This window comes from Agelaius phoeniceus, chromosome 1, assembly GCF_051311805.1.
Source record: "Agelaius phoeniceus isolate bAgePho1 chromosome 1, bAgePho1.hap1, whole genome shotgun sequence".
Classification (NCBI taxonomy): Eukaryota; Metazoa; Chordata; class Aves; order Passeriformes; family Icteridae; genus Agelaius; species Agelaius phoeniceus.
The window spans coordinates 21,020,618-21,044,963 of record NC_135265.1 but is presented as its reverse complement, the minus strand read 5'-3'; the positions used below and the strand labels follow the sequence as shown (position 1 = coordinate 21,044,963).

Here is a 24,346-nt window from a genome sequence, read left to right as displayed (position 1 = left end):
TTACCTCTGCATCATCGTGTCACAGCCTTTCTCAAATAAATTTTATTGTCTGTTTTCTTATGGCAGATTCCATCCTTAAAAGGAACTAAACACCCCTCCCTGAGCACGTGCTGTGAGCTGTGTCTGGTCCCTGTGCAAAGTCTACAGATTTCCTGATAGAGCCAGGGAATGGAATAATCTGCACTTTTCCAAAGTGACAAAAAAGTTGTTGGAGAGTGACTTTTAAGGTAATTTCAACACCCAAAAGTTATCTCCCTAGATGAACCAGTGGGAGAGTATTTTACAAAAGCACATGTGAAAAAAATCAGGTCTTAATAACAGAGCACAGTACTTTGGTTTTACTGACTGTCCCAGCCAGAAAATGTCAGTCTGATTGCTCTGCTCTGGGCTGAGCCACAGAGTGAGGGGGCAGGAAGAAGAGGAGGGCAGAAGCACATGGAAACTGAAGGGCTTGTGACTGATCAGCAAACAGTGAGGTAAATGCCTTGCTGAACTAATACAAACCGATGGTGTTCAACAGAAATGGTTTTGTTTCTGTGGCTGTTGTGAATCTAGCTGCTGTTTTGCCAGCAATTAGGCAAGAGGAGTAGCAGGCCAAACAAACAAAAGCTGTCTGTTTTCATTAAACACACTTCCCCTCTCATTTCAGAAACTAATTACACTTCATTCCAACCTAGGTCTTTGAATTACAGGAGGAGAGAAGGGAACGATGACAACAAAAAAACATCTTTTAAAAATAGACCAACAGCACAGAGGCCTGTTCCTCACTGGTCAAGAAGAGATTAAATACAAAACCCAACCTGTGCTGCCACTGAGCTGCATGGCTGGCAGTGCTGGACCCGGCTCTGGGGCTGCTGGGATGGCTCCCTGCACCTACAGCTGTAAATTTGGCACCCTAGAGCTGTAAATTTATGTGTAACACAACATTGCAAACCAATGAAGAGAGAGCTAGAAGTGAAAGTCACCTCAAGTGGAACACACTAAGTACTGATATTAGTATTGCATTATTACTACATTTTCCATATATATATAAAAACATTCCAACTATACCATTTTGTTGTCTTTGCCAGTGAGATTTAGACTAAGAAGAATTCTTGAATTAAAGATTTCAGTTATGGCAACAATAAACTCCCAGCTTTACATATGTATATAGAATCATAGAATCATTAAGGTTGGAAAGGATCTCTAAATCTTAGAGTAAAACTGCAAACCGAGCTTGGCCAAGCCCACCACTAAATCATGGCCCTAAGTGCCACTTCTACACTTCTTGTAAATACCTCCATGAATGGTAATTCAATCACTTCCCTGGGAATGTGTGTATAAATATTTATATGGTGTTTCCTTTTAGTGTCAGATCAAAATCTTCCATATAACACTTTGACTCCAGAAAATGCTGCATAGCAGCTATGGAATTATTTTTTTTTTCTTGCAGTTGACATTAATTTACCAAATGTTCAAACTCCCCCTTAATCATGTACAGACTATTAAGAATTAGTGTTAAGTTAGATAGATTTCCTCATTCTCTTATCCTTGCTTCATCCAAATGCACCATCCTGCACCATCTTTCAGCCCCTGTGACTTTTGGGTCCTAGTAAATTCATCTGCTTAGTTGTTTGATTAACACCTGTTTCTGCAGTGGCCCTTGGGACAGAAGTTATACATGCTCTTGTACACATATGTGTTCAAATTTTCATATCAACCTATTAAGAGAATCACCTCTATATAATTTGCTGAACAATCACTATGATTCTCCAGTTCCATATGGGTGAAGTTGAGGAATATTTTTTCATCCTCTGGCTGTTGGATAATGTAGACACATTGTCGGTTGTTGATGTAAGGGTTAGGCCAGAAAGGAGATGTGATAACCCCTTCACTCTCTGTGAAATTTCCTCCACAACTTGGTTCTGCTATAGCAAGGAAAAAAAAAAAAGAGATATTCATAAGTACAGTAACTCCTTTTGAGGCTGCCTCTGTACAATGTCTGCAAATCAAAAAGAATTTCTATATTATTAAAGAGCAAGTGTTAATTACATCCATTCATGTGTTATCTCTAGCTCGAGAATGTCACAGACCAACCTTTAATCCTGAGTATTTTACTTACCAGGAGATGTTGTATACACAATATGGAAGCCTTTATCAGTAATTGAGTCATCAGAGTGAAAGTGAATAAATGCATATGGACCAGTGGTTTGGAGTGGGGGTGGAGATCCAGTGCTACAGTATTTACCAAGGACAGGGTCTTGTGGAAGGAGACCATCTCGAATCTAGACAGAATGAGAGATCAACATTTAGGATTGTCATGTGTGTGCCAGTTTTGAACAGTACCAACCCTCCTTAAGTTATCTCTGTGGCCCCAGAGGTATAATGGATGGTGGGTGGAGGGAAAGCTCATAGGAAGTTGCCTCCAAACACAGAGGAACCAAGAAACAGATCCACCAGCATAGCTGTGGTGCTGCTGCCAGGAGTCATCAAGGGTTTTGTGAAAGGGAAAGAAAGTATCAAGAGATCTACTGTTGAATTGCTTTCTTCAAATCATGCTCTGCATTGGACACAACATGCTATTCCAAACTGGCTTCTCATTTCCATGAGAAGGTATTACTGAATTCTGTAAGCATTAGGTCACACTCAACAAAAAGCCCTCAGCTCATACATCAAGTGGTGGATGGCTGTGTGAGCCAGGATATGAATCTATTAGTCTTAGATCCCTTTCCTGAACAGTTTCCCATAGGCTCATGAATTCTCTGTGGGTTGACATTTGACAAGGAGTTTGGAGACTGAACTTTGTACGAAAGTGAAAGTTTCCCATCAAGTATTTGGCCTGAATCCCATCCTTGTTGTCACAGGACTTCCACCGACTTCAGTGAAGCAGCTTCTCATCTCCTTTCTGTCCTATTGTCTCTGATTGTGCATGGATGGCTAGAATATGTAAATTTAAAAAAGCATTGCAAGCCAGGAGGATTAAATTTTCAAACAGTCCCCTTCTGTACATAAAAAAGTTTTGAAATACCTCGTTTTGCAATAACATATCCACAAAATGTTGTCATCATTCACAATTACACTTTACCTCTAAATAGTCATAATTGCAGTTGTCATGGTGTTCCAGGCTCAGTGTGCCAAAAGCAAATGTGATGAGGAGGCCAGGACTGGTTGAGATGGTCCAGAAACAATTTCTGTTTACAGGATAGTTACCAGGATATCCTGGAGAGGTTATCGAGCCGTAAGTACCTGTCAGCTCACCACCACATTCTAACAGAAAGAGACATGGAACAACAGAGTATTTCTCACCACATGTTGGGTCAGAAGATGAACTGTCCTGTAGTGTCAAAACCACCTACAACTTTGAGGTCAGAATAAATTAAAAAACAAACACCAAGCCAAACAAACCAGCAAGCTTCTTCTTGCTTTAAATTTTGCAGTTAATTCTGCAATTTTAAAATGAGAACTCCAAATATTTCCTGATTTGCCCAGTAAAAGATTCTTACCCAGTCATGATTAACATGCTTTAAGAAGAATAATCAGAAGCACTGTGTTTGGATAGGATTTACAAAATTAATCTGAATTTCTGTACTTTGTAAATAGTCTCAATTTTTTATCCTATCACAAGACTAGTTCCATTAAAAAGAAAAAAAAAGAAATAGCTAGTTTAATCTCATCTATACTGCTCTCTTTGCTTTTTTTCTGTTAGTGCTACCTTTTCCTCCAAAATACCTGCTTTTGCTTTTCAGTACTCAAAGTATTAATTCAGTATTTGTCAGTTATTAATTATCGATCTAATAATGACAATTGAAAGAAAAAACCCACCAAAAATCCTATTAAAAGCATTTCAAGAAATATTTCTAGAAAAAAAGGAAATGGCATTTTTTACTCTATGGTTCATTTAAAACACAACCCAATGCACTTTTTGCTTCTAGATAATACACAGAACACGGAAGTGACCTTAATGTTATGTGAGATGATTTGAAATTTATCTCTGGGAATGCATTGCCAGACCATCTGGAACAATCCCCCAATTACCATTATCAAGAATTCAGACAGAAATGTACAACAAATCACAGGAAAAACCTTCACACATCCTTTAAAATCCAGTTCCCTATAATCTATCATGTTTGGAACATTTAGGGTGTTGTAAATTGTCAGTGGCAAAACAAACCATTAACTTGCTTGCTCGATGTACCAGATATTTCTGTGACAAAAGAGAACTGACTAAATGAATGCTATCCCCAGAAACACATGCTCATTGGGGGATTCCTCACAGGAAGTGTAAAGCAGCCTTAAAAAACAGCAGAAAGCTATTCATGCAGAGACCTAGAACTAGAGTTTGAAAGTATCTTCAAGTGATATATATTTCAGCCTCACTCCCTTGAAAAATACTGTCCTTCTGCTTCTAATGTTTCCTAACCAAAGGAAATAAGGAATTCATTTTACTCCAAAGCCATAAAAATGCTTTGCATTTGATCAACTTACCAGGATCCTGAGATTCCCAATGAACAGTAACACCTCCAGTAATGGTGTGGTTTGAGTATAACCAGAAATACAGAGAGTTGTGGGAACTGAGAAGCTCTGTAGGACCTGGGAAGCCACAGTATTTTCCAAGAATGTGCATTGATGCTGAAGGACCATCATGGATTTGAAGGAATTCAGAGTTACACTGATTACTTGTCTCCAGTTGGAACAATGGGAAAGTAACACGCAGAATCTAGTAGAAGAGAGAAAACAAAATATCTCTTTTCTCCATTGCTGAGACACTATCTATGCAGGAACTTTATGGAGCAGATATGTGTGTCCGTGCAACTGTGAGAATCTATGAGCTTTTATGTCATTTCCTGAAAGGTTCCATGAAAAAAAAGAATATCAAAGAATCTTTAGGTCAAAAGGAAAGAGAGAAGATAGACAGATAAGAATTTAGTCAGTAAAGTTTTCTGGAAAGAGCATTATTTCTATAAACTAATAATTGAGACCATTTGCCTGTGTGTGTTATAAGTGCAAAATATCTATATGTGTAAATTTCAAGCCATGTGAAAAGCTTGAAACACAACATAAAATATCTTATTCCAGGTTTCCCTAGGCAGTTTTTTTTCATTAGATAATTAGTATTTTTCACCCTTGCTATGTTTGAAAATCTTGTAATGGGAGTTAAAAGGCTCAATGATCTTGTTTTGCACCAATAAAATCAGTGTCTCTAAAGCCCATTCTGGATACTTAGTGACATGCACAGCTTTAAGTTTCAGATTTTTCACTGATGTGCTGTAATATGCTCTGCTGAAGACAGTAGTGGCTCCCCAGCTTTAGGCTGAGGACATGTCACATACATATATATATATATATATATATATATATATATATATATATATATATATATATATTTATATGTAATGCTGTATAAACCACTGTTAAGTACTGGTTTATAAAATGACTTAATTCATTCCAGAAAATGTCAAAAATATATCAAATATTTAGATCCCAGGTAAGAAATTTAATGCTAAATTATGGAGTAGCATATTTTGTAGCTGTTATTTATAACACAAGTGGAATTGTTAGTTGCAGATCAGAATATACATTTGTGTGCAACAGTTAAAAATCAATCTTTAAAAAAAAATCAGATGCTGTTATTACACAAAGGCACTGACAATATGAGTTAAGCATTCTACATTTCTGTACTCAGATATCAGAAACATGAAATTGTTTTAGGGTTGCAGAATCACAGAATAGTCTGAGCTGGAAGGGACCAAGAAGGATCATCAAGCCATGCTCATAAGTGAAGAGTTGGCCCACGTGGGGATCAAAGCCACAGCCTTGGTGTTGTCAGCACCAGGCTCTGACCAACTCACTCAGCTCAGGATCCACCTGAGGAGCCCATCAGAGCAGAGCTTTTCTCATGCATCCATTCACAGATCACATTCTAAAGCAATGTAGAACATTGTACCTGGAATAGGTTAATAAACTGTAACTCTCATCTGCTTAGGAAAGCTTGGAAAATCTAACCCAAGCAAATCCTTAGGCTAAGGAGCCTGAAGGGTTGTAAGGATCTAAAATTTATTTTTTTGAAAAACTATTTATTCCGAGGGCATTGGATCATAGCATAGGAACACATGTAGCATGAAGATAGTCATGTTTGCTCTGATAAGCAATCAGAGATCCTACAGACTGAGGCTTTCTTTAACCTGAACTCTACTTTACCTTGTTGGGAGCAGTTTGAACAACCCAAGCACAGCTGACCCCACTGCTGTACCACTGGCTGTTTGGGTTGTTGGGATAATGGAAAGTCCCTGTCAAGCCTGAGAGGTATCCTCCACAAACTGCAAAAAGAGAGAGAAAATTAAACAGATTTTGTGCTATTACTCTACAGACTAAGCCAAAACCTAGCTTTTTTTTTGCATAGATTTTTCCTCTTAAACATTTAAAACAATGTTGTTAAATACTTCGATAAAAGGATCTTTAGGACTTCCTCTCAAGTGGAATGACATCTCAGAAAAGCACAAATTCCCCAACAGAAAAATAATTCTTGGAAAAAGAGCAAAGAATGTCGGTTGGAACATGTGGATACTGCCAAAAGATATTGATTCTGTCTCATGATAGTGTCCATAAAATGCTTTGCTTCCAGAAGGATACCTCCAGATTGAATCTCTCAATTTTTCCCCTTCAATGAAATAACATTTTGCATTTTGAAGCTAACATGTTGTAAAATTGTCTTTCTCAGAAGTGGTACATCATAGAAGTTATCCTCAGGAGGTTTTATTGTTCCATTTATTCTTTTTGCCCAGATTTCTGGGCCTGATAATCCCTCTCATGACACACCATGGTCTCTTCTCTCACTGAACCATTCAGTGCATGGGAACTGAGAACCCCAAACAGTTACAGAAAAATATGTAAAGCAGCCAAAATGCAAGGCATATACAGCTAGTGTGCACCAAGCACCTGTAGACTAACATTGAACTGATTCTAAAGAAACAGCCAATTCTCACCAAACAATTTTGTTTCAAGAAGTGGTAAAAATAATATCATTTTATTCGAAATGTCTGTCTAAAATATCTCACCTTTTTTCAACCTGATTCAAAATGATCATGAAAGAAAATACATTATTTTTTCCTTCATTAAAAACTAAAAGAACAGGTGGTACAGTATGATTCCTTACTGCATAAAAAACTGGGCTTCTATCCCTTCATTATGAATGGCTAAAAATAAATTTTTCCCCCTGTGGACTTAATAATAAAATATTAATAATTAATCATAATAAAAAATACTAGTTAGATACTTCAGGAAAATAGAAAAAAGCCTAAAATAGTTCTAAAAGATTTCACAGGGGATCAGTGGAAGTTTTACATACTGTATTACATTAAAATGTAATTTGATTTCTTCTTAGCAGTCTACAGTAAAAATGAGCCACTCTTGTCACAGGGACACTGGACTCACTGGAATGCTATCCTGACCTTGTTTAATTAAAATTAATGGCAAAAAATGTTCTCAAACAAACAGAAGAAATTATATTAGGAGGAAAAGGGAAAACCTTGCAGTCAGTATAAAACTGAGATTCCCCCATTTTCATGCCTAACATTTCTTTCATTACATTTCTGTTTGAAAACCTTTTCTGGCTTTTCCTCTTGACTAACAATGTCAGGACCTTTCGGCTTCACAACAGATGAAATAATATGCACAAAAGAGAAACATCAATATATTCTTTTGTTCTCCTTATACTGGATCCTCTTTCCCAACCAGCTTTCCAGACAACTTTTTCGGGAACAGAGATCTGATTTTAGGATGTCTGGCATCTAGCCAAGGCCAGTGGGCCTGCAGATCAGCTTCATTGTTGCATTCCTACTGCTGAACAAAACAGCTGTAAACAAAGCTCATGGAAAACTCTGACATGGAGGGAATTTGGTTGGGACCTCTAATCTACCAAACACAGGGCTGTTTTTCACATCATAACTCAGTTGTTATTCCCATGTCAGTGCCATGCACCAAGCACCCACTGGCTGAAGCCTGCTGTCCCGTTTCCCAGGGAAGGAGGGGGAGGCTCTGGCTGTACCTTGCTGGGCAGTCTGGCACTGCGGTCCTGTCCAGGCGCTGGTGCACTCGCAGGAGTAGCCATTGACCCCATCAGTGCAGGTGCCCCCATTCTGACACGGGCTGCTGATACATTCATCAATGTTCTCTGTACAATTAGGGCCTGTCCAGCCTGCATTACACAGGCAGAAGTAGCCAGAGATCATTGCCTACAGATACAAAGAAATCAAATAAACAATGAGCATGAATACCTAATGAAATCAATGGAGTCAGGAGAAAGACTGAAGTTTACACTTATTTTGTGAGGAAATATTGGAGTAAAGAAATAAAATCTTGATGGTCACTAGTGAATACCAAAATAAGCATAAAGCCTAACTAGATTATCTCTTTGGGTTTTTCTATTAAGTTATTTCTTAGCAGAGCTCTTTCAAATTACTTTCTTGAAGATCAAAATCTGAATGGCTAAAATCCCTTTTAGCCATTCAGAAAACTCTTTGATCATGCTAGAATCAAGTCAATCAAATTACCTAAATCTTATAAATAGCAAGGCAAGATAACTGGTTTATGAGTAATTTCTCTCAAGACCTTTCTCCAGGAATTCTGTGCTGCAGTTATGTGCGCTGTTAACTTTCATTTTCATCCTGAGGAATGTTAAAGGGGAACAATTTAATCACCTTTTCAGCTTTATTCCTTTTTCTGTATGTCTCTTTTCTAGTTCCATTGTCACAACCTGTACTATTCCATATAATCAAGTCTTTCCATATCTGTAACTGGTTTAATTTCATATGTTCTCTTTCCTTATATCTCTTGTTTTATAGACACAATCTTTAGAGGTAAAGCAGAACATGGTCCCAGGTACAAGCTACAATCCCATCTCTGATGACATGCAATCAGTGTATTGCATTCTCTATTTGTTTTTCCATTATCTATTCATGTCCTCTGTGTCCCAAAGAGATTTTCAGTATAATGGAAGAGGGTTTTGATGTGTATTTAGGGCTCTGAATATTATTTTAGAAGGTGTTTTCTGATCTGCATTGCCTGATACTTAATTACTTATTTCCTCTATCATGATGCTGGCCAAATATAGCTCTGCTGTTTCTCTATTTTATTAGATGCTTCTGTAGTCATAGTACTTAAATATCTGTGTTATTATCTTCAGGTACTTTGTAGCCATGATTGCCCACTGTTGTATGTTAGAATATTTAGGGGAAGATGTCATACCTTTTAATAAACTGACTAAAATGAACTAAATAGTCAGAAAAAGTACATAAGATCCGGGCAAAACAAGCCCTATAAATATCTTTAAATATGAGTGAAGACAGTATTCAGTAGATACCTACAGAATAGGGAGCAAGGAATGCTGGTCAGGAGTGCAGTGTGAGAGGACTGTCACAGTTCACACAGAAAATTGAAAAAGCAAGAGGTAATACACCATGGAATAGTAGAAACATTTAGCTTGGAAAAGACCCTTAAGATCATCAAATCCAGTTATTAACCTAACATTGCCAAATCAATACTTTATGTCTCATTTTCTCTGTGCCTTCAGGGACAACCAAAGTGAAGACATCTGCAGCCTAATGGGGATAAATGGGAAAAAACTCTACTGGAATAAAAGAATTAGCATTTGTAAATATTTTGGCAAAATCACCATCCTAAATATCTTCCACAACAAAACCCCCAGGTCTGCAGCATGGACTTTCCAGGGCACAGCACACCTCACTCAGGAAGCCAAAAAAGCCCTCATAGGGTCCATGAGGATAAACTAAATGTTCACTGTGCATGAGAATGAATTCATCCCACCAATCAGTTTAGGTGAAAAAGACTTGGTTACCATCAGTGCAACCAATTCCTTTGAAACACCCTTTCCACATTCATATAAACAGCCTGAGACTCTAGAAGTGCTCTCACAAAATCAGACTAGGAACTCCTAACTAACTCTGCTGGATATTAACAGTTTGAAGGGCAGCAGAGGTACTGGTGCCTTTATCATGGGTAATTCCCCATGATCCAGGGTGGTAAATTACTTTCCTGTGCCACCAAGAACAGTTCTCTCCCATCAGCACAAGCATTCCATTGGTTAGTGTGGGCTACCAAACACAATTTCTCAGGCCATTAGTGCCAAGATTGCTACCTCTACTTCACACACAAGGAAATGGCTTGTGTGCCCTGAAACTCACTTTGCTTTCCTCAGCTGTATCCTTTGGCCTTGCAGTCCCCAGTGACTTTGCCTCATTCCCAGCAGTATGTGTGCACTCAGCCTTCAGCCTCAGCCAGGCTCCCTGGCTTGCTCTAACTGCACAGAGCTGTCACTGCGTGTGAGGAGCCCAGCACTTACCAGGCACTGCCCATTGGCACAAGGGTTTTGCAGCTGACAGATGTCACTGAGAGGAGAGCACCCATTCGGCCCATATCCACTTCCAGTGAGCCCAGATGTGCAGGAACAAAATGCCATGGGCCCTTGGGAGATAAGACATAGAATGTAATACCAATGTCTGTAAATGTCCTTGACATTTTGAAGGAGAATCTTAATATTATTCTAAATTGATCTTTTGACATTTTCCCTGGTCAGTGCCCAGTTTGAACATGGAAATTGTTTTTAGTGTTGTCTTGCTATGGGTACCTGAGAGCCCAAGGTCAACCTTGGTAGGGTAGTTGTAGGGTATTTGTGGGAAGGGTAATATTAAAAGCAGCTCTATAATTGGAAAACTGCATCAAAGAGAAATGGTGAACATCTCTACAGTTTTAGCATAAAGTCTTCTTTTTGGTGGAGCCTAAATCTACTTCTGTCAGTGTTTGTGAAAAAGTCTGCTGGCTTTAGCTAACCTGCCTGTAAAATCATTCACATGAGGCAAAGCTGACTGTGGCAAAGGGGCTGCAATCTAGATATGTTTCTATAAAGTGGGTTTATCCTAACCAGGTCCTCCATGAGATATTATATTCACGCTGATATTACCTCACAGTCTTTAAGAAAACATCATACCTGGAGCTGAGGTACAAGTAGCCAAAGGATGGCACCCTCCATTATTTATTGAGCAGATATCAACCTGGGTACATGTTTGTCCATCTCCCTCATAACCTGTTCAGAGGTAAATCTCAGTTAGTCTGTAGCAAACCATTTTCTTTGAGAATTGACAGTAAAATAATCAACTGGTGAGCAAAATACTAATTCATGGTGTAAAATCATAGTCTTCTGCAGTTAAGAAGAAAGAATTGAGATAGCTGCTGAAGTAAAACCTGCATATTTATTGTGCCTCCTTCATTGCAGGCAGGGATAGATTCTGATTGTAAATAAATCCTTCCACAGTTGCAGAAAAAAAAGATATATTAGTGTATTTTAAATATAGGTAAAGCCAGTGAGGCCATAGAAGCCCGTGTCTCTCAGCTACCATGTGTTGCCCTCCCTACACATCTGCACCCAGTCAGCCCTAACCACATCCAGACTTTTTCCTCCTGCACACCAGAACAGCACTTGAATCTCAAACACAACACCCAGATCCTCTCAGGACGTTCAGGAGGACCAAAGCCCTGCAGCACAGCTCCTTATGGACAGAGCTGACATCACCAAAACTTGTCTGAGGCCGCATTTCCAGCATGGTGATATCCCTTCAGCACTCAGTAACTGGGAGTCTTCCCTACCTGCCATTTAAATAGCAATCAAAAAGCCACTTAGAAAGACTTTTTCCTGCTATATTTCTAGTGTTGATCCCATACATTTCAGAAAGCATTTTAAATCATAAAGCATAGATTATAAAGACTTAAGTTGCAACTTCCACTGCTTGAGCTGTACTGCAGTGGAAACGCTGCCTCCTCAGACAGCATTCAGAGCGTGACAATTATCAAGGCTTTTTTTACTGCAGACAATACAGTCTGTGATTTATGGCACACAGGATACTCCTTCAATTAATACAGACAATGAAATTACTACCATAATTATGCAATCCTTGTTTCCCATTAATGATCTTGTAAAGGAGGTACTTCACCAAATCAAGGCCATAATACTGAAAACAGCTACCTAGTACAAGAGAAACCCATTTCAGAGGATCCTCTGTAGAGGTATACTCTATACAAAGTTCATTAATAGCTCAACTATTTGAAGCAATTTGAATATATTTGGACTCTGCATTCTGTATTACAGTATTGTGTATGCGATATTTCTATAAAACCAATTTTCAGCTTCTTAAATCTACACCAAAAAAGGCTTGTATGTGTTGAATCTTCATCTTTTAAGCCCTTCCATAGTATTATCAGCAAGAAACCCATTTTACCTGGAGGACAGAGCCCACAGCGGAATGATCCAACTGTGTTGATGCATTGGACCATAGGTACAGTTGAGCAGCCTCCATTATTACTTGCACATTCATCAATGTCTTGGCAAGTGTAGCCATTTCCTTGCCAGCCTAAAAAGCAGCACAGAAAAGACATCAGAAAGAAAATGCCTGGCCTTTTTGGTTTCCTCTTTCACCAAATCTTTTCATAGAATACAACTGAATTGCACTTCATTAGCACAAGGGTGGACCTGTCTCTCTCATAACTGATTAAAATTCATACCAGTCTGAAAATTAGGTTTCAAGCACAACAGAGTGGAGATGAGTACAAGAATGTTTTCTTTTAACTGTATTCTGGATATTTCAGATTCAAACACACTTTTACCTAAAGAGGGTGCAGTTCTGGTGAGGTGCATGTACATACATTTTGCAGCAAAGCTTTATTGCAACTTCACTTAAATACTTTAAAAACTTTTCCTATAGACACCACCTGCCCAGCTCAGGAAGAGTAATCATAGGTTATAGGTCTGAGGGAACAATCAGATTTTTATATTGCCTTAGGGCAGGAAACATACAGACATAAAAGTACTGCAGACAAATTATGTGAAGGTGACAGGACGTGATGGACATGAAGGTACCTGTGGACATGAGACCTATTTAGATGCTCACTTTAGGATGAGATAAATCATGCATTAGACTCCACTGCCTGTGTTACTTATATAAAACACAACTTACATTTATTCCCTAGAACACAGACCAAAGCATTTCATAGAGTTGCATCCTGTGTCTGTGCTTATGATACACGGGCAGTAGCACCTCTGCCACCCCATCCAACCTGAGAGCATGGAAGGACGAGATACCTGTGGGGCAGGGACCACATCTGTAGGAGCCTGGAGTGTTGTAGCACTGCACAGGTGGATCCTGTGAACACGGAGGATTGGGGAGGTTGCACTCATTTATATCAGCGCTGCAGGCAGGGCTGCCAGGAGGGGACATCCAGCCAGCATCACAGATACAGTGGTACTTGGGCTGCCACAGAAAACACCACAGTGCATGTTTAAGGCATTTGCAGTAGTCAAGAAAAAGGCAAGAGGAGTTAATTTCATAAAATGACTTTCAAACTATAACAAGAAAGCTTTCAGAGCATTACATGGCTTGTACGTTTTGTTTTGTAAGTTGCTTCAGTAGTTTTCCCAGTCTATTTCTTCCTCTGAATTTGCTTTTTCAGATTATGGAAGCAACTCAGGCTCATTCATTATGTTCATAAAAGACATCTGTAATTTACCCCCAAGCTCCCAGAGAAAAATAAGATTAATTATGAGCTCTACAAAACCATAATTAAAAGTCATCAACTTTCTTTTTAACCAGGGCAAAGAGATCATTGTAAGCAACCTGAAATAATCTTGGCTGTTTTCTTTTAATCAAATTATTCAGTAGTCTATGCAATGTGCAGCACGGACATTAAAATGCAAATACATGATTTCTTTTAGGAAAACAGTTTTCTCTCTAGTAAACTTTACTAATGGTCAGATTTCAGCATTTATCTAGCTTTGGTCCAATTAAAGTTAATGGGAGCTTTATTGTTGATTGTCACAGGAGCAGACACTGTTAAGCCAACAGTGAACCCTTTTGAAAAGCTTTCTCAACAAAAAGTGGGCAGAAAATAAGTGATGAATTTTGAAACTTCTAAAAATTAAGCAAAGAAATCATTTATAGCAAAGCTCAAAAAAAAAAAGTGCTGTGACTGGAATGGTGCATGGGCATATAGGAGTATTAAGGAGCACAAGCTTGGCTGGGTGGTTTTGGAGGGCTGCTCTGAGTGGAAAGAGCCAAAGCTGGCATGGTCCATCTGTCCCTTTGGAGTGAACACCCTGTACCCAGATTCTCACCTAAATGGAATGAGCTGGCTTGCTCCAGAAGAGCACTCAAGTGTGTGCTAGCATCCATCCAGTGCAGATGCTTGGAAAGATTGGGCCTGGAGTCAGACCCACATCCAGCTGACACTGAGGAGCACCAAGGATGAGCAGCAGCCACACAGTCACCATGCAGCCCTGGCAGCTTCCAGGCCCCTGGCACTAATGTGCTACAAATGTGCCACTTTTCCCAGGAAAAATAAGATTCATGGTATTTGTCCTTCTCAGTCATTTAAGCAGTAAAATACTGTAGCAACTTAGAACTCCCACAGTAATGAACAGTAAGAATATTGTATTTTAAATAAGACTTCAACTTATAAAAAAAAATATTCCTAACTTACTATGGACGTATTAGTAGATCTAATACTGTGACAAGTACCACTAACAAGAAATCAGACATTTCTGATTCTTTCTGCCACCCTTGGTATAACAGAAAGGCTGTTATGTTGTACAGTGGCCTTTCTTGTTGTTTTCAGCAGCAGTCCATGCTATGCAGTTTTGTCAAACTCAGCAGAATTTGCTGCTTATTCATGCTGTGCTGTGTGCTGAGGTTTATACATTCTTCCTTACCCTGTTGGGCTGATCCCTTTCTTCATCCACACAGAGGCCATGCTCACAGAGGCTCTCAGATCCTTCCTGGCAGTCATCAAATTTCAAGTCACAGTGACGCCCATAGGTTTCTGGAGTACAGGAGCAGCTAATAGTGAAAGTGGAAAGAAAAATCAAAATTTTGTCTTTCTACCACTGTTAAAGATTGTTCCTTTCCATTCCCCACTTTATGGGGTGTTCCTTACAAGATACATCTATTTACTTATTATGACAATCCTGCTAATAATCATGCAGAGAGGCAAATCTCCCGTTCAGCAGAGACTCAAGAACCATTTGAGACTTGTGTATATTCATGACTGTCTGGCCCTATGGAAAAATCTACCACCTTTTTTACATTCATAAGCACAAATCCAGAAAAAAAGAAAAGTCTAACATAAGACTTAAATAGAATATGAGCATGGAAACCCCGCTTCACTCAAAGAGCACCTAAACTTCCTTTTTCAGTTATGACCATCATATGATGCCATGTGCAGAAATGCCATGACTGGTACTTTCATCCCCACACCGCAACAATGGGCAGCTGCTGTCTCAGCAGCACCTCAGCTTTTAGGGATGCAGTGGGCAAGAGGTGGCATTGGGGGTTGGTGGGGTGGGAAGAACAAAGCAGTGGGTTGAAAGAAGGCATTCTACTGGGAGGATCTGGTTTGAAAGCTGCCACATGCATCACATTGTTATTTATAGGGCAGAGCTTAGCTACAGCATTATACATATGTGCTGGAACTGAAACTGGGAACTTCTGAGCCATCAGATAATGTTTCCCTTTTCACTGGCTCTTTATTTCCACACAGACAAAATGTGAGGCTCTGAAATACAGCTGAAAGAGATATAAATTCACAGAAAACCTCCTCTCAGATCACTATCTTCTCAATAAAATGACAGTGAGACTCTTATTTGCATTCAAGTTATGTGCTGCAATGTCTGCGGCTTGCAGAGACATATGGCAGGTATGCACCCTTCTTGGATTGCTTTTCAGCTGCCTAAGGAAAAGTGCTCTGTAAAAGCATTTGTCTGGAACTGAAATCAGGGTATTCTAGTGCAGATGACCTGGACCTTGAAGCAATTTATATAAAATAAGCTGCTGCTGTCCCTTCCACCGTGTCACATGCTCAGCTGAAATTGCAGTTTGATAAGTCAATTGCAGGTAACTAAAGAGTGCACCCAGGACAAGCAACCCACATGAACTTAGGCTTCAAAACCCCACAACAGCTTAATGCTTAACTGCAGTCTGCAGTGCAAGACAGCATGTTCATTACTGTAAGAGACAGCAAGCAGAACAGCACCTTCCCATCAGTGCAGCAGCTCAGCATGGGCAAGCACAGAGGCAGCAGGTCAGGGAACTAGATGACTTTTATATGTCTAAAGCACATTCAGAGCTTCATGTTCAACTTCAAAGGACACAGAAGGCAATCCAACTGTCTCCAAAGGAGGAGAACAATGGCACTGTCTCCTGTCTACTCTGGCAAAGATTAATCTGCTACCCATCTGAAGTTTCTCAGAGAAGAGCTTCCAGAAGTAGGTCACACTCAAGGCACTTCAGCCAAATTGTGATTCACTGCTGCTTGGCACTGCTGTGGTTCCATCACATGAGCCATGGCATGTCGTGATGAGGCCTCTGTTATTTTGGTTGTGACACAGAAGTCTGAGAGACTCGGGGACTTTCACAGCCTTTGATCCAACTGATCCAGTGTCCCCTTGAAATTTTGATTGAGGAAGGTGTTTCTGGATACCTGCCTTTTTCCCTCATATTTCAGCTTTCCTGAGTTACAGGAAAACCATGCAGATAAAGAAAATGAACAAGGGATGAAGACTGCATTATGCTCCATTTCATGGTACCTAATCCAGTACTTCCAATCACCTGGTATTATTTCTGCAGGCTATGGAAAGTCAGATATTACCCTTTTCTTTCTCTGCAGTCCACAATGGTGGACTATGCCAGAGCATTAGTAGGGTGACCTGGGCTGTTGAGTCCCAGAAATCTTAGCAGCAATGTCCTCCCAATTGCAGAAAAGAGATGTCATGCTCTGCCTGGGGATGGATTTAGCATTTGTGGAGCACTCAGAAGTAAGCCAATAAGGGACACTAAAGATAGTACAATGGACTTGGGAAGGGACTATGTAATAATCCTGAGTGTGTGATGTAAAAGCAGTAATATTAAGGTTTCAATGACTTATGAAGAGGTCTTAGTTCATTCCATGAAGCATTGATTCAGCAAGTACCAAGGAGGGCAAGCAGTACACCAAGGAAGAACCTGGGGAATCGTGACTGTATTAACACAATGACAACACTTGTGAGAACAGCAGAATTTAGTCACACACCTGTACTTCTCTGAGCACAATAGGAAACAAATAAAGGCAGATTGCTTTGTTGTTTTCTTGACAAATATCTGTTGCAGACAAGCTAGAAACATCCTTTAAAATAAAATTAAAGCTTACAGGAGGCATCACGCAGAAGTGACACCTCAGCAGACTGTGTGTTAATGTTCAAGCATGAGGAGCACTACAGGAGAACTTCCTTTGTTTGAGGTTCCTCCAAGAACTGACAAAGCACTCTAAGCCAGTGTTACATCAAGCAAATATTTGTGGGGGCTAGGATTTCTATGCTGAAGCAGGAGACAGAATACTTTGCAGAAAGCTGAGGCGTGCTCTCCAGCGTGCGTGTTCCCATTGCACAGGGGAGCTTTGTATTATATGTGAGAGTTATTTATTTGGCAGATTATTTGACATTTTGGAGAATGAGACACAAAATGTTCAGGCTGGCTTGCCCTGTAAGCAAGAACATGTTTCCTAAGGAGCTGGGCACAGCCAGAGAAGAATATGCTCCAGAGGCCTCGTGTGTGGGGCCCAGCAGAGGCAGCCCAGGCACCCCCTTGGTTGCAGACAGCATTTCTCCTCCCTTTCTGCCTGGCAGCACTGTGCATTCCTTGCTCTGCTGCTGTCTCAGCAGTGCCTTTGTTTTTGGGGGGGATGAAGGCATTTCACAAAACTGTTTTGTTTTCTGATTTTCAGAATATTCTGAGTAGGAAAGGACCCACAGGGGTCATCCAGTCGAAGCCTTAGTGAATGGGCTGCATGGGGATTGCACCCATTATCTTGATGTTATTAGCACCCTGCTCTGACCAAATGAGCGTGCTGGGAACACCAGTGATCAAGGGTGATCACCTCCTTCATCTCCCTTTGATCTCAAGGGGTGGGTGATAGCAGAGGGATGGTAACATGGCTGTACTCTGTGGGCATGTTGGTGAGTGCTGGTCACAGCCCAGCATGGGCCTCTCATGGCCCCAGCTACACCCCATGGTGCAGGAAATTTCCATTAAAGCAGCTGCTCCTACAACAGGGGGCTGGGTCACTGGAGCCAGTCCTCAGTTTGCAGCCTTCTCCCCAGCGTGGCTGTGTGATGGATCTGGCTCCTGCTGCTCCTCTTGTGTCACAGCAGGCAATGGCTGGGGAGGCCTTTCTGTGTCTGCAGTGGGCTCAGTGCACAGTGCAGTAAGGATTTTATCTGTTCCCAGACTGCAAAGAATTATAGTGCACAGATATTAAACAGACTTAATTCTAGAACTTGTGCTGCAGACATGATATGGGGTACAAAACCAGCAGAGTATTCTACACGGGATATTTGTGTCTAGTTTTGAGAAGTTACCTGTAGCTGCCTGGCGTGTTCACACAAGTGGCTCCATTCTGGCAGCCTAATGCTGTTCCAGCAAAAATCTGGCATTCATTAACATCCACTGCGCACAGGGGGCCCTAAGATGAAATGGAAAACCAGTTTATTTTCCAAATAACTGAGAAATGAAGCAAACCATGGACCCAATGTTTAATATAGTTTTCAAAGATATACAAACCATGGGCTGTTATCAACACGGATTCTCTTATGAAAACAATAACAAAAGTTTATTTTTCAGCTGTGTTTCTGTGACCCTTGCTATCAGTCAGATGGAGATAAAATATCTCAAATGTAGAAAGCATATGAACAGCATATTTTTGTCAACCCCTCACTTTCCAACTAGAAAAAGACTCAGAAAATTTTCTTATAAACTGTTTCTATCAGGAAAGCCCATAAATTTTGACCCAAATCTTGCTGGGATAACTTTTAAGTTTAAATCCTTTGAGGAGACAATATAACATTCCCATCTCTGGTGCACATAATAGCACCATTAAAGTGCTATTTTAGACCATCATAGTAAAGTCTCTGGATTTAAAAAATCCAGAATGGCACTGATTACTTACACCCCCAGTTTGTCTTACTTGTTTAAGACTGAATAACTACCCATCCCTTCCCCCAGCCTCTCTCTAGCCTTGTGTAAGGTCAACAGCAAGGCATGCAGTTCAGTTCAGTGCTCAGCAAAAACCAGACTAATTCTCTGCTGTGGGAACTGCCAAGAATCACTGACTTCATGGGCCACTGCCTGCATGTAACAGTGCAGGGTCTGGCCCTATGCTTTGGGCTTCTTTTGTTACACATATATGTTGATATTGTTGAGAAGCAAACAACCAATGAGTGACACTGCTGCTCTGCTTTCAGTGTTGCTCACTCTACCCTGAACAAACCGAAATGCTGTGCTGCATGGCAATCACCCTGAGCTAGATGCAGCCTTACAGATGAAATACACACTCTGTAGTGGAGGAGGGTAAAGACTCACCTGCCAGTTGCTGGGACAGAGGCAAAAGAAGCCATCCAGTGAGTTTACACAGGTCCCTGAGTTCTTACAGGGGTTACTGCTGCAGGCTCTCCTCTGGATGTCCTGAAATGCCAGAAAAGAGCAGAAAATGAGGTTTCTGCTTAGCTCATGTTCCATTAGCATTTATTTTCAAGACAAACCTTCTTTTTTCTCTTCCCCCAAATTCTTTCTTTAGCTGCCCTCCATTTTTTTTTCAGCAAGGCTGATTTGTAAAAGTTTTGAGCTATTTCACTTATCCCTGTACAAAATAATGTTGCTGTGATTGCTCATGCACAGAATGGCCAAGCACTAGGATGAGAAAAGACCTGTAAAAATTAAATATTAATAGAGACTGTTCTTCAGCAGCAGACTGGGAGTCTAGATGGAAGGTTATCTTGTCTTTTTGATTCCATGGGTATCTAATCTGACAATTGTTTTTACTGGCACCTTACAGTGAGGCTTGTCACAAGCTCACTGGAGAAGCAGGCGACAGCTGAAACTTAGTTAGTTCCAGTACAATAAAAATCCAGTTTGAGTTTCTGGTCTTTATCTTGACAGACCAGTGAAGGGAAAGTTTACTTCTCCTTGGTATCAGCTTGTTGCTCTTGAATGTACAAGTGTTTTTCCATTAAGAAATGCAGTCTCCTACACAGTTTATATTTTGTAAGAAAGCATATCACCTCCTCCACAAATCTTGGTGCTTTTTTTTACCTTCTGTTACCAAAAAAAGTTTTCCTGAGGAATGCATGAGAAGAAAGAAATCATTTAGCTGTTTAATCATTGAAACCTCACTTTATTCACTTGGGGCTGAGATTTTCTTTCTGATCTCTAGTTTGCTTCCCATTTACTTACTTGCTGAAAGCTTTGAAGTTTGTTATCGAGATTCAGGATCTGCAAAAGAAATGTGAATTACATTGTGCTTAGTATGAGACTGACCACAGAGGTACTTGCTAGACACTGGTAAACTCACAAAATACTTTTCTCTGAAAAAAGAGAATAACTGGTACGTGAAACCAGGTGACAGATCCAAATGAGGCCCCATTCACTGAGATTTGGTGGGTTTGGCTGTTCAGAAAATGACAGCTTAAATATGTCCCAGCTTGGATCCACAAGGCAAGACTCTGTCTTGCAAAGATGTATTCAGGTGCTGAAAATCAAGAATGTGAATATTTCTGTGGGAATGCTCTGGTCCTCACATGTGTGACAAGGACAGAGGTCTGGGACAGAGCACTGAAAGCCAGGAAAAGGTCTCACATCTAAGTGTTTTGTAACCACAAACAGCAAACTGACACTGAATCAAAGAATGTGATGGATTCACATTAGCCCAATTTCCCTAGAGGAAGGTCTCTTACACTGTAAAAATATTTTCCTATAAGGAACTTGTGGAAACACTGTAACAAAAGACACTTAAATCAGGCAATCTTTTAAAATTTTTTTCATAGTAAAAAAGAATTCAGGATTAGGGAAATGACAAAACTATTGTGCTGGTCTTATCTTTCCACAGCAAACCCCTATAGCCCAATTTATCTATGGAATGGGATGTCTGTGTAGCAACTATGAAAACATATATGGTTAATTTCCGGAATTTATTCACAAATATTAGAGGACATAGTCAATACAGATGCTGACAACGAACAAAGAAGAATCACTGTAACTGGAAATTTTGGGGAGATTTACAGAAATATTTCAATTGTCTACATAGCTACTGAATAAGTATCTCAAAATTAAACACTCCAGGCTGATATTAAATAGGGACTCTGCTCCAGTTCCCTAAACTGGGTGCAGAAATACTAAAACGAAACAGATTGTTTAATATTAGCGTGAGGAATGGAAACGTGGGAATGCTGGAGGAGTATAACATGAAGGTTTGGCTCACCTTGGAGGTCAGCAGAGTAATCTGCTGGGATACATTCTGCAAAGCACCACTGCCTTTTTTAAGTTCTTGAATCTCTGTGCTACTCTCTCTAACCTAAAGTTAAACAACAGAGATAATGTGAAACAAACTTTGACTTTTCAAAGCTTAGGAAAGTTTAGTTCTTGCATAACTTTACTATTATAAAGTCCACCTAAAAACAGAGAGCTCTTATACATACACAATTTAATATTTTCATTATCTTTTGTGATGACATGATTACAAGTCTGCAATGGCTTACTTTCATATTAGACTGCTGATATAGATAATATAAAATAAAATACAGAACACATAAAACACTTGTGAAAACAATTTAACTATTAATATGTAGAACTGAAAATGAAAATATATTAAGAGAAAATATATATAAGATAACTATATCACCTGACTAAAAAGTTCTGTAAGGTCTTCTTCATTAATTTTTACTTTCCCCAGTGGTCCAGTTCTAAATTCAATATTTTTGCTGGAGCCAGCATAGAACACTAAATTACCCTGCTCGGAGGATAAACGAGGCCTGTTGTGTATTGGGAAAAAAAATAAAAATTAGTCACACATATCTGCCAAAGAGTAAGTAAAATAGAGCTGTAGTAAAGCCACTCTGCCCCCATTACCAGCACTTACAGGCCACATCCCAACAAATGCATTTGCAAGCAATGGTACTTACTGCTCATCATAAGTGGCTCTTTTCTGCCTCTTGTTTTCATGGTGGTTTGGGTCACAGCTCAGTCCAGTAAGCAATAGCAGCACAACCACAAGCTGAGGAGCAGCAGGAGCCCAAGGCATTGCTCTCCTCCAGCCCTCCTGAGCTTGAAGTGAAACCTCAGTGCTAGACTGGGCTGTTGTGAGCCCAGGTGCCCTTTGCTCTCACACAGCTCCTGGTTCACAAGGTGCCCATTCTGCTGCCTTGTCTTGCAAGGGTGAACTTTATCTCAGACACCTTAATTAAAGATTGACAACATGCAAATCCCCTAGACATTAAATGCATGTTTCTCCTTTTGTCTTTTGGGTTCAGGAGCTTTGAGAGATCATTAAATGGAATCTGCCTGTATTTTATCACTATGTCTTTGCCCTTTGTACAGCTGAGCACCCCTGTGTCCCTGAGCACCTTGTAATCTGCAGAAAGTGCTCTCCCACGTGCTGCATCACAAGAGTGAAGGAAAGATTATTTGGCAGCACTAAAGGACCTAAATTGTTACCCAAAAAATCCCCTACCAAATGTAAAACCTATAGTGGCTGGCAAGGAATATTTGTATTGAAAGAGAAGCTTCCAGTCAGTAATTTACTGGGCAGATGACACAAACAAGTCAGCAGTACTGAGCAGCACGCCATGGATTACAACAGCAAAGTACAATTTTAACCGAATACGGCTGCTCTGACTCAAGGGTGACTCAGTCCCCAGATGCTGAGGCTCAGGCTGCTGCTGCTGAAAGCCATGAGAGATTCCGTGTCCCATCTCCCCTCTGCTTTTGCCAGTCTCCATACTTCCCTTACACAAGACTTTGCTGTGCTTTGTTCTTCCTGCTTAGAGGAGCTCTCTGTGTGTTTTCTTTCCTCATGCTAGGAGCTTCCTGACATCCAGGTCCACCACTATTGGTTTTGATTTTCGTTTTTGCTTAGTAGACATCTTAGTCAGGTTGCTCACATTTCAAAACTCTACTAAGAAGTGTAGCAAAAGTTGTAGCTGCTCTTGCTTGTAGGTAACACCAGCATCCTTTAAGCACCAGACCTTCCTGGAAGCCATGGAGCTCCTGCACTTCCTAACCCTACCCAGTCTTTCTTTCTGTTCCAGTTTGTACTTGTCACCTACAGATGTCCCACAGATATGTGGAACCTTCCCTGGAGCTGGGGGATTGAATGAACTCTACGGCTTTCACAGATGGAAGCATTATGAGCTCAAAACAACCTGGGAAGAAATTGAATGCAGTGACAAAAAATACTAATGTCATCTCAAAAAGAGACAGATGCACACTGAGGACATGGATGTGAAATCAGGACAGCTAATATTTGTGGTGCTGCCACAGATCACCTGATCTTCACTGTGAATACCATAATGTCTTAGGCTGTATCAGCTGTGTATCCCACCATTTTCCCAAAAACTAGATTTGCATTATATTTTATTTTCAGTGTTATCATGAACTTACCTTGGAATTCAGAGCAGCACCAGCCTGCTGACCACATTCCCTATGCTCCCACTGGCTGTGATGGAGGTAACCCAACAGTCACTGCTGCTGCTGAGGGACCTGGAAGGGCAGCGGTGAAGCTCCTCCTGAGCCCATCCCATGTGCCTACTGGTGAGGAAGGACAAGGACAGCTCTGGGTATATTCACCTGCTCTGCAGCAGGGAGTCTATCAGCTGTTCCTGCCAGAACAGAGAAACATAAGGAAAATTTTCCATGTGATGTCCTTTACCAACATGAGGGACAATATTTCCATAAAAATACAGAATTGTGTTGTAGGACATATGACTGCTCCAGTCAATCCACATGAGTGAACTATGTTTTTATATATCAACTGAGAATCTGTCCCTCCACCATTTTTATATTTACTATTATGCTTTTTGCTCTGGAACCTCTGGTCAGGAATAGGACAGCATGGACAAATTATCAATATTTCTGTCTAGTTGATCAGACACCTTCTGCCTCTGGGTATCCCGGCACTGTCCATTAAACTGCTGCTCATTAACATTCTTCCTGTCGATTTTGAAGTCTGTCTGGTGGGGATTTTTTCTCTTTTTGTTTTGATTTTCCTTTTGTTTTAACAGTTTACTGAGTCTGTGTAGCTGTCAGTTGGATGTCAACTTGAATAAACTCTGGGCCAACTACACCCACACTCCATAGCAGGCTGGCTGAATGTCTGTGTACTCCAGGAACTTAATTTCACAAAGTCCATTGTATGCTTACAGCTTCCATCCTGGCCTTTGGCTGTGGCCCACAAAATCCTTCCTTTCCCCTCTGCATTTCTTTTGCATGCTGAATGTGCACTGCCACTC

General features: G+C 40.3%; 1 protein-coding gene across 1 annotated transcript in view; it reads right to left on the bottom strand.

Annotated features, from left to right (window-relative positions):
• CUBN (cubilin) overlaps window positions 1-22,837 on the bottom strand; it is a 144,962-nt gene extending 122,125 nt beyond the window's left edge. The window contains exons 1-17 of the mRNA XM_077191935.1: window positions 22,641-22,837; window positions 21,742-21,871; window positions 21,322-21,414; window positions 20,298-20,336; window positions 19,428-19,529; window positions 18,428-18,531; window positions 14,750-14,876; window positions 13,127-13,295; window positions 12,267-12,398; window positions 10,982-11,077; window positions 10,337-10,458; window positions 8,024-8,210; window positions 6,178-6,296; window positions 4,465-4,696; window positions 3,065-3,246; window positions 2,102-2,264; window positions 1,717-1,907 (exon numbers count right to left, since the gene is read on the bottom strand). Of these exons, the coding sequence (XP_077048050.1) occupies window positions 1,717-1,907; window positions 2,102-2,264; window positions 3,065-3,246; window positions 4,465-4,696; window positions 6,178-6,296; window positions 8,024-8,210; window positions 10,337-10,458; window positions 10,982-11,077; window positions 12,267-12,398; window positions 13,127-13,295; window positions 14,750-14,876; window positions 18,428-18,531; window positions 19,428-19,529; window positions 20,298-20,336; window positions 21,322-21,414; window positions 21,742-21,871; window positions 22,641-22,837 (2,385 nt within the window). The remainder of the gene's footprint in view (window positions 1-1,716; window positions 1,908-2,101; window positions 2,265-3,064; window positions 3,247-4,464; window positions 4,697-6,177; window positions 6,297-8,023; window positions 8,211-10,336; window positions 10,459-10,981; window positions 11,078-12,266; window positions 12,399-13,126; window positions 13,296-14,749; window positions 14,877-18,427; window positions 18,532-19,427; window positions 19,530-20,297; window positions 20,337-21,321; window positions 21,415-21,741; window positions 21,872-22,640) is intronic.
• Window positions 22,838-24,346: the final 1,509 nt, after the last annotated feature.